This window comes from Daucus carota, chromosome 2 (assembly GCF_001625215.2).
Source record: "Daucus carota subsp. sativus chromosome 2, DH1 v3.0, whole genome shotgun sequence".
Classification (NCBI taxonomy): Eukaryota; Viridiplantae; Streptophyta; class Magnoliopsida; order Apiales; family Apiaceae; genus Daucus; species Daucus carota.
Window position 1 is genome coordinate 49,526,992 of NC_030382.2, and position 14,212 is coordinate 49,541,203.

The 14,212-nt window shown below is 36.4% G+C and overlaps 2 protein-coding genes across 2 annotated transcripts; one reads left to right on the forward strand and one right to left on the reverse strand.

Moving 5' to 3' along the window:
- Nucleotides 1-2,381: 2,381 nt before the first annotated feature.
- On the forward strand, nucleotides 2,382-4,969 carry LOC108206441 (proliferating cell nuclear antigen). The gene is made up of 4 exons (XM_017376743.2): nucleotides 2,382-2,971; nucleotides 4,019-4,171; nucleotides 4,264-4,361; nucleotides 4,522-4,969. The coding sequence occupies exons 1-4, from the start codon at nucleotides 2,653-2,655 to the stop codon at nucleotides 4,744-4,746; spliced, it is 795 nt and encodes a 264-aa protein (XP_017232232.1). The 5' UTR covers nucleotides 2,382-2,652; the 3' UTR covers nucleotides 4,747-4,969.
- Nucleotides 4,970-5,378: 409 nt separating this feature from the next.
- LOC108209383 (neutral ceramidase 1) lies at nucleotides 5,379-13,357 on the reverse strand. Its single transcript, XM_017380254.2, has 10 exons — nucleotides 13,048-13,357; nucleotides 11,869-12,261; nucleotides 11,448-11,656; nucleotides 10,716-11,060; nucleotides 9,417-9,681; nucleotides 9,053-9,323; nucleotides 8,812-8,937; nucleotides 8,305-8,368; nucleotides 6,772-6,941; nucleotides 5,379-6,042 (listed from the first exon to the last, which is right to left on the reverse strand). The coding sequence occupies exons 2-10, from the start codon at nucleotides 12,210-12,212 to the stop codon at nucleotides 5,494-5,496; spliced, it is 2,343 nt and encodes a 780-aa protein (XP_017235743.1). The 5' UTR covers nucleotides 12,213-12,261; nucleotides 13,048-13,357; the 3' UTR covers nucleotides 5,379-5,493.
- Nucleotides 13,358-14,212: the final 855 nt, after the last annotated feature.

Below are 14,212 nucleotides of genomic sequence, written 5' to 3' on the forward strand. Positions count from 1 at the left end.
ACGTCATGATCCCAGAAGCGTTTCCCCACTTTTCTATTCGAAGAGCAATCACAACAATCAAACATTCCTCCTTAATACGCTTCTGACCGAACACTAGTTCGTTCCGAGCTAACCAAATAGACCATAACACGGCTGCAACTACTACTTCCCAGATTGCCTTCAGCATTGGCACAGAAAATAATTTCAGAAGTTTAAGCAGCGAAAAATTTCCCCGTCTATGCGTTAACTCCTTGACACTCCACCACTTCCCTAAATAGCTCCAACCCCACTCAGCCAGAGTGCAGTCCCAGAAAATATGTTGAATATTTTCAAGATTTTTTTCACACCACGGACAGATGCCAGAAGATCCATCAATCCTCGAGCTAACAAAGTATCTAGTGGGGAGAATATTCCACTGGATTTTCCAGAGGAACGCTATAATCTTCGGAGGAGCTTTTATCGTCCAGATTAACCTCCAAATATAACACTGATGCACTTCAGGAGTGTTTTGGGAGCTCATTAAGTCCTGACACACCTTTGGAGAATAATTTGCTTGACCAGGAAGCCAGATCAAAAAATCAGATCCAGACGAGATAGAGAAATTGTCCAGCAGGCTTGACAAACTAGAGAATTCACTCAGAGAAGAAATTTCTCCACGGTCAACCCATAACTTGTTGCGAAGACAACTTTGCTTCCAAACCTGTAAAAACTCACTCACCACAATATGTTTCCTAGCAGCCCTGGCATAAAGAGATGGAAATAATAAATCAAATGATATATCACCAATCCACCAGTCTTCCCAGAAGAAGACGGAGGTACCATCCCGCACTTGCCATTTGAAATTATTCCTGGTTAATAGCCGTCTAATCTCAGGCTCTGTTATCAGGCTTAATATTTGACGCACCACAGGAGAACAACCTTTGCTATCCATTCGGGCGAGATCATAGTTCCAGGACATACCATACCGCATCAACATAGTATTGTTCCATAGAGAACTGCGTTCAGAGTAGGCTTTCCACACCCATTTAGCAAGAACAGCCAAGTTTTTGTGTCGTATAGAGGCAACTCCCAAACCTCCTTTTTCTTTTGGAAAACAGATTTTGTCCCAACTGATTAGATGAAGCTTAGAATTTCCCTCTTTGTTTTTCCCCCACAAGAAAGATCTACGTTTTTGCTCCAGCTTATTGGCCACCGTGGACGGAATTTTGAACAAAGAAAACCAATAAAGCGGGATACTATCAATTGTCGCCTTTAACAGAACTAATTTACCAGCCAAGGAGATTTTATCCGCCTCGTAGGAGGCAATTTTGTTATCGAATTTGGAGAGCAAGGGTTCCCAAAAACGAACAGCCCTCGGGTTAGCACCCAAAACCGCTCCTAGATAATTAATCTGGCCATTATCTGCCTTACATCCAAGAAGCGAAACCCATTCCTCAAGGTGCTTTTTTGAGTTTGCAAAAGCATATAAGGAGCTCTTCTTAAAATTTACTTTGAACCCCGACATAATTTGAAAACACTGAAGAACCCTTTTGATACCCATTATTGTTTGCACATCATCGTTAAGAAACAGAATTACGTCATCAGCGAACTGTAAATGCGTTATAGGTAGGGGTGTACACGGGTCGACGAAACCGACCGAACCAACCCAAACCGACCATATTTCATCCGAACCAATCCGAACTTTTTTGACCCGATTGATAATTGGATTAAAAAATGAGTAACCCGATTTAATTGGGTTGGACACGGGTTTTGGTTTTTTTTAACCGATCCAACCCAACCCGATTAAAAAATATTAAATTACACGTAAAAATTATTCACCCCACCCCAGTAACCCATAATATGTTAGCCTAGTCGATTTAACTAATTGTTGATTTGTTGTGTTTTGCTAATTATTGATTTGTTGTGCTTTACTAATTGTTTCTGTTCAACTTAATTTTTAAATTTATTACTATAATTCTGAAGCTTAGGGTATCTAGCTTAACTTGGTATCGAGTTTTAATTGTTTTGGTCAGTAGTGCATGTTTTTTAAGATGTTATAGTGCTTAACTCATTTTGTATATACTAGGTATTTCACTTGCTTGTTGTAGTACATTTAGTTAAAGTTTTATCTTTTGATGTGTCGAAATTTGGTTGCTAATTTATGGAAAAGAAATTATTTTATATATCATAACCCGATCAAACCGATCCGAACCAATCCGAACCGAAGTAATACAAATTGGTTTGGGTTATGAATTTAATTTTTATTGTTTGGGTTGAGAATTTGAAAACCCGATTTAATTAGATTGGTTCGTTAAATTTCTTTAACCCGCCCAACCCGAACCGTGTACACCCCTAGTTAGAGGGACAGAAGCATTCGGCAGGAGAACACCCTTAATAATATTTTCTTGAATTGGCAATTTGGCCTGGCAGCAAGCAAATGGAGCATTGACCTATGACTACTCAGTACTCCTCCCAAAAACCCCAAACTAATGCGCGCGAATTTAGAAATATTTCATTTCCGCTTTTTCTATTAATTTCCAATAATTCATCCCGCCAATAAATTCCCTCGCATCTTTTTCCCCCAATCTTCCATATAACACAACACACCCCTCTCTCCACTCTCCCGCTCCCCTTTCAAAACCCTAATCCCCTCTTCAAACCCTAGCTCCACGAAACCCTAATTTTCCCGCCAAAATGTTGGAGCTCCGTCTAGTCCAGGGCAGTCTGCTGAAGAAGGTGATGGATTCGATCAAGGATCTCGTCAACGACGCCAACTTCGACTGCTCGGCCACGGGGTTCTCGCTGCAAGCCATGGACTCCAGCCACGTGGCGCTCGTCGCGCTGCTGCTCAGATCGGAGGGCTTCGAGCACTACCGGTGCGATAGGAACATATCCATGGGGATGAATCTGGGCAACATGGCCAAGATGTTGAAGTGTGCTGGGAATGATGATATCATCACTATTAAAGCTGATGATGGCAGTGATACGGTTACCTTTATGTTTGAATCTCCCAGTAAGCTACTCGTATCTCTCGTTTCGTTATTATATGTGTAATTGATTGTGTTTTAGGGTTTGGTTTTATAATAATTTGCTGTTTGGTTGGGGGGAATGAATTTGATTAGATATGAATTGTTGAATTGCAGAGATTATTTGTTTTATTTTTGATGGCATGAGTGTACTTGATGAATTAGGATGTTATTTTAAGAGATGTGTGGTTTTTGAATTAATATATGTCTGTATTGAAATGTGGTTACTGTTAGGTTCTAGATTTGTGGAACCTTTTGTGTTTGTAATCAAGGTTGTGGGTTTGAGATTTGTGATGGGAATGAGCATACAAGTATTTGTGATGAATGTTATAAGAAGGCTGGTGGGATTTTTGAGTAGATGGATATAATAACTATCTTTATTATCTGTAAGAGTGCAAGTTTATGGTTATGGGTATTATTAGATGGATAATTTGGTCGGCTTTTGTGGGTATTGTGTTAATTGGTGGATTAGAACATTGTTTTAAAGATCTGTAATCCTTTTAAGTAACTTGCGGAATAGAATAATAGATGATTTGTGATATAAACTGGGAGGTTTTTTTTTTTTTTTTGCCTACATGTGTTTCTAATTGTTTTATTTGTGATTAAGTACATCCATGGTTCATTACAAAATGTTGTATCTGACTAGAGTAAGTTTTAGAAGAAGTTAGTATTTGAATGTAATAAGGGCCTGCTTTATAAGGTCATAGTAATAGGAACTGGAGTTGTCTAAAGTAAAGGAATGTGGTATTGTCTGCTTACAGTGAGTCAGTGGCTTCAGCCATTTTCATATATGTATATATATGTGTATGTGCCCTCTTGATCATATTTGTTTCCTATTTATTTCAAGCATTGTGGAAGTATTTGTAATCTGTAAACTAGTTGGTTGTGAAGTTTTCAAATGGTGGAACACACAATGTGGTGTTTGTGACTTTTTTTTAATTAAATGTCTTTGGGATACATGTACTATGGTTTGCTAATGTTAATTTTTTATGTTCCTTGCTAATTTTCTTTGCTATTTGTTATGTGGACCACAGCACAAGATAAGATTGCCGACTTTGAAATGAAACTCATGGACATTGATAGTGAGCATCTTGGTATACCAGAGGCGGAATACCATGCTATAGTTCGAATGCCCTCCGCTGAGTTTGCTAGGATCTGTAAAGATCTTAGTAGCATTGGTGATACAGGTACTTCATTTGCCCTCATTGTTTTGCTTTGTATTTTTTTTTTTTCTGTTTTCCAAGATTTTAATACTGTCGCTGTTTGTTTGTGCTTGAAGTTGTTATATCTGTGACCAAAGAAGGTGTCAAGTTCTCAACAAGAGGTGATATTGGAACTGCAAATATTGTGTGCAGGCAGAATACTACAGTAGACAAGGTCATAACCATACTTGTATATCATTCTTTTTTGGTACTTGATGCCTTGCTTAGGCGTTGATTTCTCTGCCCATATACATACAATACTTCTGATAAAAACTTCTAAGATCTATCATGTGTTTTAACTAATAGATGTGAATCTTGTCCTTTGTGATTGACAGCCAGAGGAGGCCACTGTGATAGAGATGAATGAACCAGTTTCATTGACATTTGCATTGAGGTACATGAATTCCTTTACAAAGGCAAGCCCCTTGTCAAGCACTGTTACCATTAGCTTATCTTCTGAGCTTCCTGTTGTGGTTGAGTATAAGATTGCTGAAATGGGTTACATACGGTTCTACTTGGCTCCCAAAATTGAAGAGGAAGAAGACGAAAGCAAGCCTTGAAATGTTACAAGTGCAAAAATATTGCCATTTTATGACTAGGTGTTTGTGTATGCTGAAGTGCAAACTATGTGTTATTTCACACAGTTTTGCTTAGTTTAATGTAGTTCATCTAAAACTAGTATATCTTCTTTGGTTATGTATTTTAAACTTTACAAGTGCAGACATGAAGGATGGGTTTCCTACTTTGCGTTCTCTGTTTTCTAGTCATTTGTTTTGTTTTTGATGTTCAAGCTCATATAGATTTTATGTCCTCCCACTTCTACACACTCCATCCTAATTAAAACATACTTTTTAATAGCATGATATTTAGTGCATATCTAAAAATTAAGATTTTGAAAGCTTCTACCTAACATAGTGCCCACATTTTTCAGAAAAGTGTTTACCTACTATAAACTGATTTACCCTTTTCAAAAGGATCAAGCATTTCATGTATTTCCTGAGATGCACGAATACAGTGTTCCAGAAATACCGAATTTGATCAAATGATTATCATTTTTCTTATATACGTCACATAAAATGGAAAAGAAAATTTGAAAAATAATATATGAAAACATGCTTTTTCTACACCTCAACTTATGTGCAAAAAGTCAAAGTGACACTTATTTTGGGATGGAGGGAGTAACTTTCGGACGGGCTTAGTAACAAGTACTATAAAACATATTTTAGGAAAATCAGGTCTCAAATACACATGAACAGATGTATAAGTTACAAAAGTTACAACACTTGCAAAAACTTTAAATAACCACTTCATGTGACAATAAAAGCACTAGAGGACCCTGCGAAATGTCGAATTGACCCAAAAAGTGATTTTGAAGCACCAAAGTGCCGTATTCTATATACACCGGAAGCAGCAGACTCCGGGATTCTCCATTCTATAGTTGCATAACTTCTGGCGCTAAGTTTGGAAGGCCTTGACCATTTAAACCGGAGACAGAAATCATCATCATCATAAACTGGAACCCACGAGTCTTTTCCACGTAGTATTTCAACAAGGGCAAATGTACCTTCAGTCATAAGGTCATTTCTGGGACAAGCTGAATAGAAAGTTACTGTAACCATGCCATTCCTTTTGAAGGTGGAGTTCTTTGGCACATCACTACTAACATCTCCAAAGTTTACCCCAAGAGGAGTTGAGTCTACTACCACCGGTGTTAGTAAGCTTATTTGTTTGTCCAGGAGATCAGGGGGTTGTGGGCCAGGTTCAACAGGTTTACCATTAACAAGAGCCTTTGCAAGCTTCTGGAACTCCTGAATGTAGGCACTGAGTGTATGTGGACCAAACAGTGTGGATGCACCCTGTGTAGCACCACATAGATTAGAGATTACAATAACAAAGTGAACCTGTATCCCCACATTGTTTAAGATATATCCATCATTGAATGACAGTTAATGATGCTGACAGCACACTGAGTTGCACATTGCTTAAAAAAGTATACAGAGAAATAAAGTTGGGGCACTTTCTAGTTTTGCTGCCATGTAGTAAGAAAACTGAACTTGTACAGTACTGCATATGCAATTGAAACAAAAAGGATGTCAAATTCCACAAAAAGTATTATCTTACTGATTCATGTCCTTCGGTATCAGCAGTATGAGAAGGATTGCAAAAACTTAAAAAAGAGCATTAGCGGGGGAGAACTATGATTTTAACTTCACTTTCTGATTTGTATATAAAAAACTTATATCTGTTTACTTGATAAATTTAACTTGGTGTTTTTAGTCACTCTTAAGTCTAAAGTTAAAAATTATACTTATTGCATTCGTAAATGCGTCCATATACACTACATCTATTCTAAAAATTAATGCTATATCTAGTTCTTATATATGAGTCGTGTTCACAGGAATGTCTGAAGTGTTTACAAGGACCAAAATGAACATGACTTGCTTAATTGCATATTTGGCCCCTGATTATGCTAACAAGAAGTGACTTTTAGAGTATAGTAATTGATGAATTCTCATATTGGATAAAAATATATGCTAGAACTACAAGGCCCTGTATCTTAGTGAGAACTGTGCTCATTAACTGACCTCGTATCTCTGTATCTGGTACTCCTCAAAGGTAGTCACGTATTGGGAATATGTATTTGTCAGGCCAGCTATCACAATGTGAACATTGCTGTTAAATTGTTTATTTCCTCCACTTGTAAGCACTGTTTTTACAGCATCACGGAGACGTCTTCCAGCCATGGTCGTGAACTCTGTCATGAAACCAAAAAAAATAAAAAAAAATGTAACGTATATACCAAGTAATGGGTTTTAATCTTCACTTAAAACCCTACGCAAACCTCAACACTCAAAATACAAAATCAGAATATAACAAGTAACATAAAGGTCATGGCTGGATACAAAGATGTGTAGTGCACATGAAATAACTAATAAGATTTAACATTATTAGGTTTTTCCTGGCACGTCCTCGGGTAAATGGGTTTAACTAATGCTGTTCAATGATTCTCATGGCATAAAGTTATCATTATACATTATAGATGAAACTATAAAACACACAAGTGCCAATTTGTATCTCTTTCCATTTAACATGAAAATAACAGTAAGTGTGTATTTTTATTCTTCTTTTGGGGTATTGCCGGGAAGGAGGCATGGGTAATGGAGCTTTATAGACTGCAGAGTACTTAAATGGCAGAGGAAATATGTAATTGCAAGATAAGGGTAGAAGTATGTCGAGAATCAGGGAGTATCCAAATGATGGCAAAGGCCCCTCTAGTGCTATAAGAGGTCAAGAGTCTGATTCTCATCCCCCTTATAGGGCCATGCTTAAAAATATATCAATATTAAAAAAAGTTATTGAACTTTTCACCTATTCAAATAAAAAGTGAACATGTCACTATTCAAGGAAAAGTGAACATTTCTTGCTACAATATATAGAAGCTCTGCAAGACATTAGGGTCGAGCACTTGAAGCCAAAAAATATACATTCTCCTTCTATTAACTGTTCTTTATTTTCAAAGTGTTAAGGTGATATAACCTAATTGACAATAGGCATACAACCCGATACCTGGAGGATTGAAACTAAATTCCTACCAAATTTGCATACAAAGTAGCAGTCATGGTAAAAATCTTGGTAATAGCGTTCAGAACTCTAGGGTTTAGATGATCAGCTAATCAGAAACATTGAAAATTTGTGGTGTTGTCCTCGTAGAAATCTTTTTATTTTGCTAAGAAATTTTTTAACAATAACATCTAGTGTAGCTGGTTGGTTTGACTGCACTGTATTCAGAGTTGTGGTATCTGCAACATGTTTAATAAAAAAACCCGGGATAATGTTAGTACAAGAATTGAGCTTGACCATACCTTGATAACCAGATCAACATTCAACACTTAAAGATGATGACTCATCTTAAACCAACCTCTTGTTGAGAAACACAAGAAAGACACGCATACTACATATTTTTATAACTTCTTGTTGGTTTATAATTCAAGCATTCAAACATTCAAGACATAGCGGGGCAGTTTTACGAGGTAAGTAAGAAATTAAGAACACAGGTTATGTCAGTGAAGTATTAAGAATAAGAACAATAAAAGACAGCAAACAAGCAGAGCTACTACCTCCAGGTACACTGAGAATGACCAATTGCCCTATCCTTATCATCTGAATTGGGAGAATTGATGGCTGCAATGTAACAAAACTAGCAATGTCAGATAATTACAAAAGGAATGAGCAAATTTGTTACAGTTTGCTAGGAATGACACATTTTCCTGTCTACACAAAACATGGCCCCCTTTCAGGCAAATCAAATTCAGTCCTGGGGGCATGACAATAGAAGACACAGATGAAAGGGACAGAAAGAGAAGGCAGAAGTCATAACACTGTAACAAACAACTTAGATAACCCTATCAGCATACATAGAATCAGATTCCAAAATTTTCTAGAAATAAGAAAATTACAGAGAATGAGCTTCTGAGCTCAGAACCTGGAAACTCCAGATTTTCATAGTAAATTCAAGAGCAGAGAAGACATAAGAAGCAAATAACTCTAACGATTCACTTTCAATTTTATTTACAATTTAACACCAATTATTTCATATAAAAAAAATCCTTAAAGTTGGAACTTACAGCCCAGTCATATGGTTGCTTCATTTCACCAGTATCAAGTAAGATAGGCTTTGGTTGGTGACAATCAACTTGTTCGTTTGATGGTTCTTTAAGCAAGTTCCGAACCAATCTCCAAAATGCATTCCCCTAAAGGACATGTTGAGCTAGAATAAGAACGAGATGACAAAGTTTTGCGGCTTTTGCCGCATAAAGCCACATATAGCCACATAATGATCTATTGCATATCCATGATCCACTTTACCTGGTCATCTCCTTGCTTAAAATCAAAGGCTCCAGGTCCATCGGTTGTACCAGCAGCAAATGCAAAGCCCATGGCGGCAGGACACGTTTTAACCACCTGATTTGTGCCATCTTGATTGTGAAGGGTTACCTCAAGATTTGAGAAGTTCAGATAAGCATGCCGATAATCAACCTTGCCTTTCAACTGCTCTGATGCGCTGCTAAAAAGATCCACAGCTTTTCTAAATTGTCTGTCTCCAATAATACGTGTACTCTCAAATTCATCAGGGTAGCTGCCAATGAAACAAGTATAAAAATCAATTCTAAAAGAACATATATTACAAAAAAAATAAAATAAAAATCCAGGCACACAGAAGTTCATGTACCCTGGTCCACGTCCATAACACAACTCATTCTTCCCACCACAAGTACTTTGATTGAAATCACAAGGCAGCCCAGTGTCAGTGCAGAACGCCCCAAGCACATTTGGACTGACATCACCACAGTTGGACTGACAAAATGCAGAAACAAATCTAGGTTTGTCAACCTGCCTAAGAGCAGACCTAACACGATTTGCAACATTCAAAATCTTGGTTGCTAGTTTTCCAGAAGAGGACCGGAAAGATGCAGCAAGTTCCAGCAATTCATGGTCTGCATTTAGAAGTTCGATGTTATAGAAGCAAGTAGAGTTAGCTACATACTTTTTATTCCATTTATATTGACAAAACAACTGATCCATATCCTACAAACCTACAGCGAAATGCAAATGTTATCTTATGCATAATTGCGCGCGTGCACACACACACACACACACTGTTCACCAACATAATGTCTCAGGTTGTAACATGTAACTTGCACTCATATCCTCTACTTGCCTGATATTAGCAACTCACCAAACAAATTTGATATATCTTGTGGTTCGTCTAATCACTGTTAGTGGTTCCATCCCGATATACTAATAATGCCAATTATAAACACAGGGTTCTGTAACATTCAGCTTGGACCATCAGTCTTAACAGGTCCAACAATGTTGACCAAGAATCCCAAATAAGGCAACAGGTACGAGAGCAAAAGTTTGTAGTATCATATTCAGCAAATAACCCAAGATGTAGACCCTGTGTGGAGGTTCAAAAAAAACTAGAGGTTTAACCAAGTAAATCATCTAATATTGGTGTTTGGCAGTTAGCGGATTGAAATAGAGGTTTGGACTCAAAAACTAATTTTGAAAAAGCTACTTGGAGGATCTTTTTCAATTTGAGGATTGTCATGTGTCTATCTAAAATACAAAAAGCTATTTACCAAACAGTTTCATACAAAGCAACTAATTTAATCAACTAGTCAAATTAGCTAATTCAATCCACTGACAGCTAACCGTCAATTGCCAAACAGGCCGTAGACTCTTTACATGTAAAAGAAGATTTGCGAGCTTAATTCTTCATAATCACTTCCCATGTTATTATAAATATATTTGTAAATCCAAAAGGTTCTGACAGTGACCAGCAGGCATGCAATAATAAAGGATTATATACACTATTTAACAGAGTTACATTAACCCTGAAGAACCAACTTAGCTATATCAGTACACTATCTGTCTGAGGGTCATTAGTTTTGCACCCCTTCAAATATTATTTACACTAGACTTATCGAGTCAATTATAAATCTTATGTATAATTTATGTAACTTACGAGTTTCACGGGCCACAGGAATTATGTTAGAAACTCTTCGGGGGATTTCACTACTTTCATATCTTTCAAGATGTTTTTCTCTAGCACCATTTTGATCAAACCAATCTTCCATAAATCGTGCAGCAGCTCCTTTGTTGTCTCCACTAATCAAGCCATTTGTACGACTCATTGAAGTCCCATGAGTTGCAAACCAGTTAAAGCTACCCACCGCCCCCCATTCATCATCTATAAATTTCAGAAGTGTCATTTCCTTATCCCCGTCATACTTGTATTTACTGCGTTCTGCTGCAGGATTGTTCAGGTAAGCACTGGGACTGCGGTTTATGCCAGCATCCACTATCTCTCCTGTAATTTGACATAAATAAATTATGGACATGATATTAAAAAATTAGACGGAACTTGAACATACAAACTAAGGATTTTAGCTACTCGTGCTGTTATGAATATAAAAATTGAAAGTCCCTTCAGATTCCAGAAAAATAAAAATGAACCGACTTAATATAGCTAAATCAGGATCACAACTTATAATATTAGGAGCTCGAAAATCCAATTAACCGAAATAAATTCTTCAATGGGTGTGTGTCCCCTCCCCCAAAATACTAAATAATAACCGTAATTACAGAAATTAAGGTAGCCCTAGCCCCAATGAAAAGCCCCTGCCACTGCGAGAACAAAAACTTTCTTTACTGTTGGTATTACAGAGAATCTTGAAAAGTTTTGATCACCAAGCACCTTTATTAACAAAGACTGATCCAGGTCGAAGATTTTCATGAGCTCGGATGATGCTTTGCTCAATCCCATTGACAATAACATCAAAAGACTGGCGAACAAATCCTAGCGATGTCACAATATAAACAACATATTGGAGATAACCCCCAGGGCCAGCATGGGTGTGAATGCCACTAATAGCAACATTCTTTTCAGTATAAAGGTCTCCATACCTGCAGAAGATAAAAAGTTTTGCTTCACTTAAGTGTAAAGCCTAGGAATACTTTATAGAATTGATTAGCTAGACGCAAACAATACAATAGCATAACTAGTAACACAATAAAAAAATGTAAAACATTTTTCAACTATAAACTAGTTGAGCATCAAAGCTAAGAGTCAGCTTAAGCATCTTTACAATAACTTTAACTTATTAGAGCCATCTTACCTTGCCTTCAGTCTCTCAATAACTTTAATTGTCACAAGTTGTGATGCCATGCAGGCATCGAGATTTACAAATACAACTCGGCTACCCTTCGGCTCACCTACAATAAATGTGCGAGCTCGCAACCTGAAGTGAACACCAGATGCAACCTGTTCTGTATTAGCATAACCCATCATGTTCACATCTGCAGCAGGCCCCGTAATGTCATAGCTTCCTAGTCCAATCAGGTAATTAGAATCAGACACCACTCCTTTACCATTCTGTAGCAATAGTAGCAGAGCAATCCAGAGTAAAAGGCCTGCAGAAGCCCTCTGGACATTGATGCCAAAAATATAAACTGACTCCATTAAGTCCTTAGTTGCAAGTATTGCAGATCAGTCAATTATTTGCATTTTCCTTCACACATATAACAAATTGCCAAATACTCAATTAGTACCCCCAAAAAATATAATAAGGCAACTTAAACATTTCTATTGTGACATAAATTAAATATTTATATTGCTACACAGTTAAACAAGATGAATGAATTTGAACCGTGCAAGTCAACACATATTACTGAAAGTACAATTGATACATGTATATGCCATAAGTTAAGCAATCTACTCTAAGGTAACTAACTTTTTTTTTTTGGATAAATCTAAGGTAACTAACATTAGCCAATTTACAAAGTAGTTATTTGCAAGTAAAACATTCCGGAGAGGTCTAATAATGATAATTTGGAAAACAACCGCATAAACTACTTTTCCCCCACCCCTAATTTTCTGTTTATTATTTGTTTGGTCCATAATTTTATACGTTGAAGTGTACAACGATAGGCGAGTTTTTATGTAACTTTGTAGGGACGAAAAAAATAATCTGAATTATATTAGTACAAGTATGGTAATTGCTTTAGAGCATCTCCAAGGGTAATCCTTATATTGGTTCCCTAAAATATAATAAAATAATGGTTACCTAAACTATAGGTAACCTAACAATCTAATTCAAAACAGGAAACAAATCAATTACAAGCTAAACACGTATATTACCCAATAAAAAACTCCCATAATTATTTAACAGAATCACATATAAATTGTCTAGTCCAAGTGTTGAACAAAGTTAGACAGCATATTGAAATTTTCACAAAATTGAATTAAGGAATTGAACGAGAAGTAAAGCACAAGGCGTAGTTGAGAAATTGTGTACCTGTATATGACAAGTGATCGAGAGAGAGAGAGATGGTGTTGTAGTTAATGGAGTGAATGAGAAGTAAGCGAAAAGATAGATACAGATGTGTGTGTATGTACAGTAGTGAGGAGATAAATAGTGGTGATCTGTTGCGGAGAAGCAAAGAGTAATGAATATTGGGATCCTATATAATGGCGGGGCTTGGGTTTGGTAGTCTTCTTCACTGCACTTGTCAGTTTGTGGATAAATTTATAGCTTCTAGACCTTCTGGTGGTTGAATCAAATGGCTCCAAATCTTTACTCCGCCTCCAATCCGATTTATTTCTGTGAATTTTCAGGGTTGCTTAGCGAATATAAAATATAATTTTATAATTTATTTTTAAATTTTTGAAAATTTAATGCTTTTTTTCGAAAATCACATAAGTCCAGAATCTAAATTCGAAAATAAGCCGAAATATACTAGTTCAATTATAAATTTGGATAGTCCAGGAGCCCATCAAATATCCCTAAAAACTTATTATTTAATTAATTCAATTAATAATAACACTTATGTTTATAAATTGAACCAAATTCTCCACGCTATCGATGAAAACAAATGGTAAGGAATGCAAGGTTTACATATTTTCATTTTAAAAATTTTACTCTAAAATTGAGATAAAAGTGACTTTCATATCTATCTATTTTATTAAGAAAAAACTTGAAAATATGTCATAAAAATATGTTCATAGACATATACAAGAAAATCTGACGATATATTTGGCGAAGGCAATTTAAAGAGGTGTGAACAAGACGACCCTAAACTTGGATTTCAGCTGTATCATTTCTCTAGCATTCTCATCCAACTCTGTGGGTGTTTGGGTGGGGCTTAAAAACCCCGCTTACAGAGTTTTAAGTTAGAAACGCTTATTCGTATTGTTTGCGTAAAAATTGAGAATTACTTATAAAAAGTTAGGATTTCTAACTTTTGTTTTTGACTTCTACTTTTTTTCCAAACACTTTAATCATTTATAAGTCTTTAACTAATTTGTAACTTTTACTTCATTTTTTTTACTTTAAGGAAAAATCACTTATTTTAAACTCACTCAAACGGCTTATATGTTTTGCTGTTCCCAATTAATTGTGCCCCTGTTTGCTTTAAGAATCTAACTTCTGGTTTTGAGTTTTGTTTTTCTTGTCCGGTTGG

Bases quoted from the DNA above. Each gene is read 5' to 3' on its own strand.
- LOC108206441 (XM_017376743.2), top strand. From the start codon at position 2,653: ATGTTGGAGCTCCGTCTAGTCCAGGGCAGTCTGCTGAAGAAGGTGATG. The intron at 4,172-4,263 runs GTACTTCATTTG...TTGTGCTTGAAG, and splicing joins TAGTAGCATTGGTGATACAG to TTGTTATATCTGTGACCAAA. The intron at 4,362-4,521 runs GTCATAACCATA...TGTGATTGACAG, and splicing joins AGAATACTACAGTAGACAAG to CCAGAGGAGGCCACTGTGAT.
- LOC108209383 (XM_017380254.2), bottom strand. From the start codon at position 12,212: ATGGAGTCAGTTTATATTTTTGGCATCAATGTCCAGAGGGCTTCTGCA. The intron at 9,682-10,715 runs GTAAGTTACATA...TTCTAAATGCAG, and splicing joins TCCTGTGGCCCGTGAAACTC to ACCATGAATTGCTGGAACTT. The intron at 6,043-6,771 runs GTCAGTTAATGA...GGTGCTACACAG, and splicing joins ACCAGATACAGAGATACGAG to GGTGCATCCACACTGTTTGG.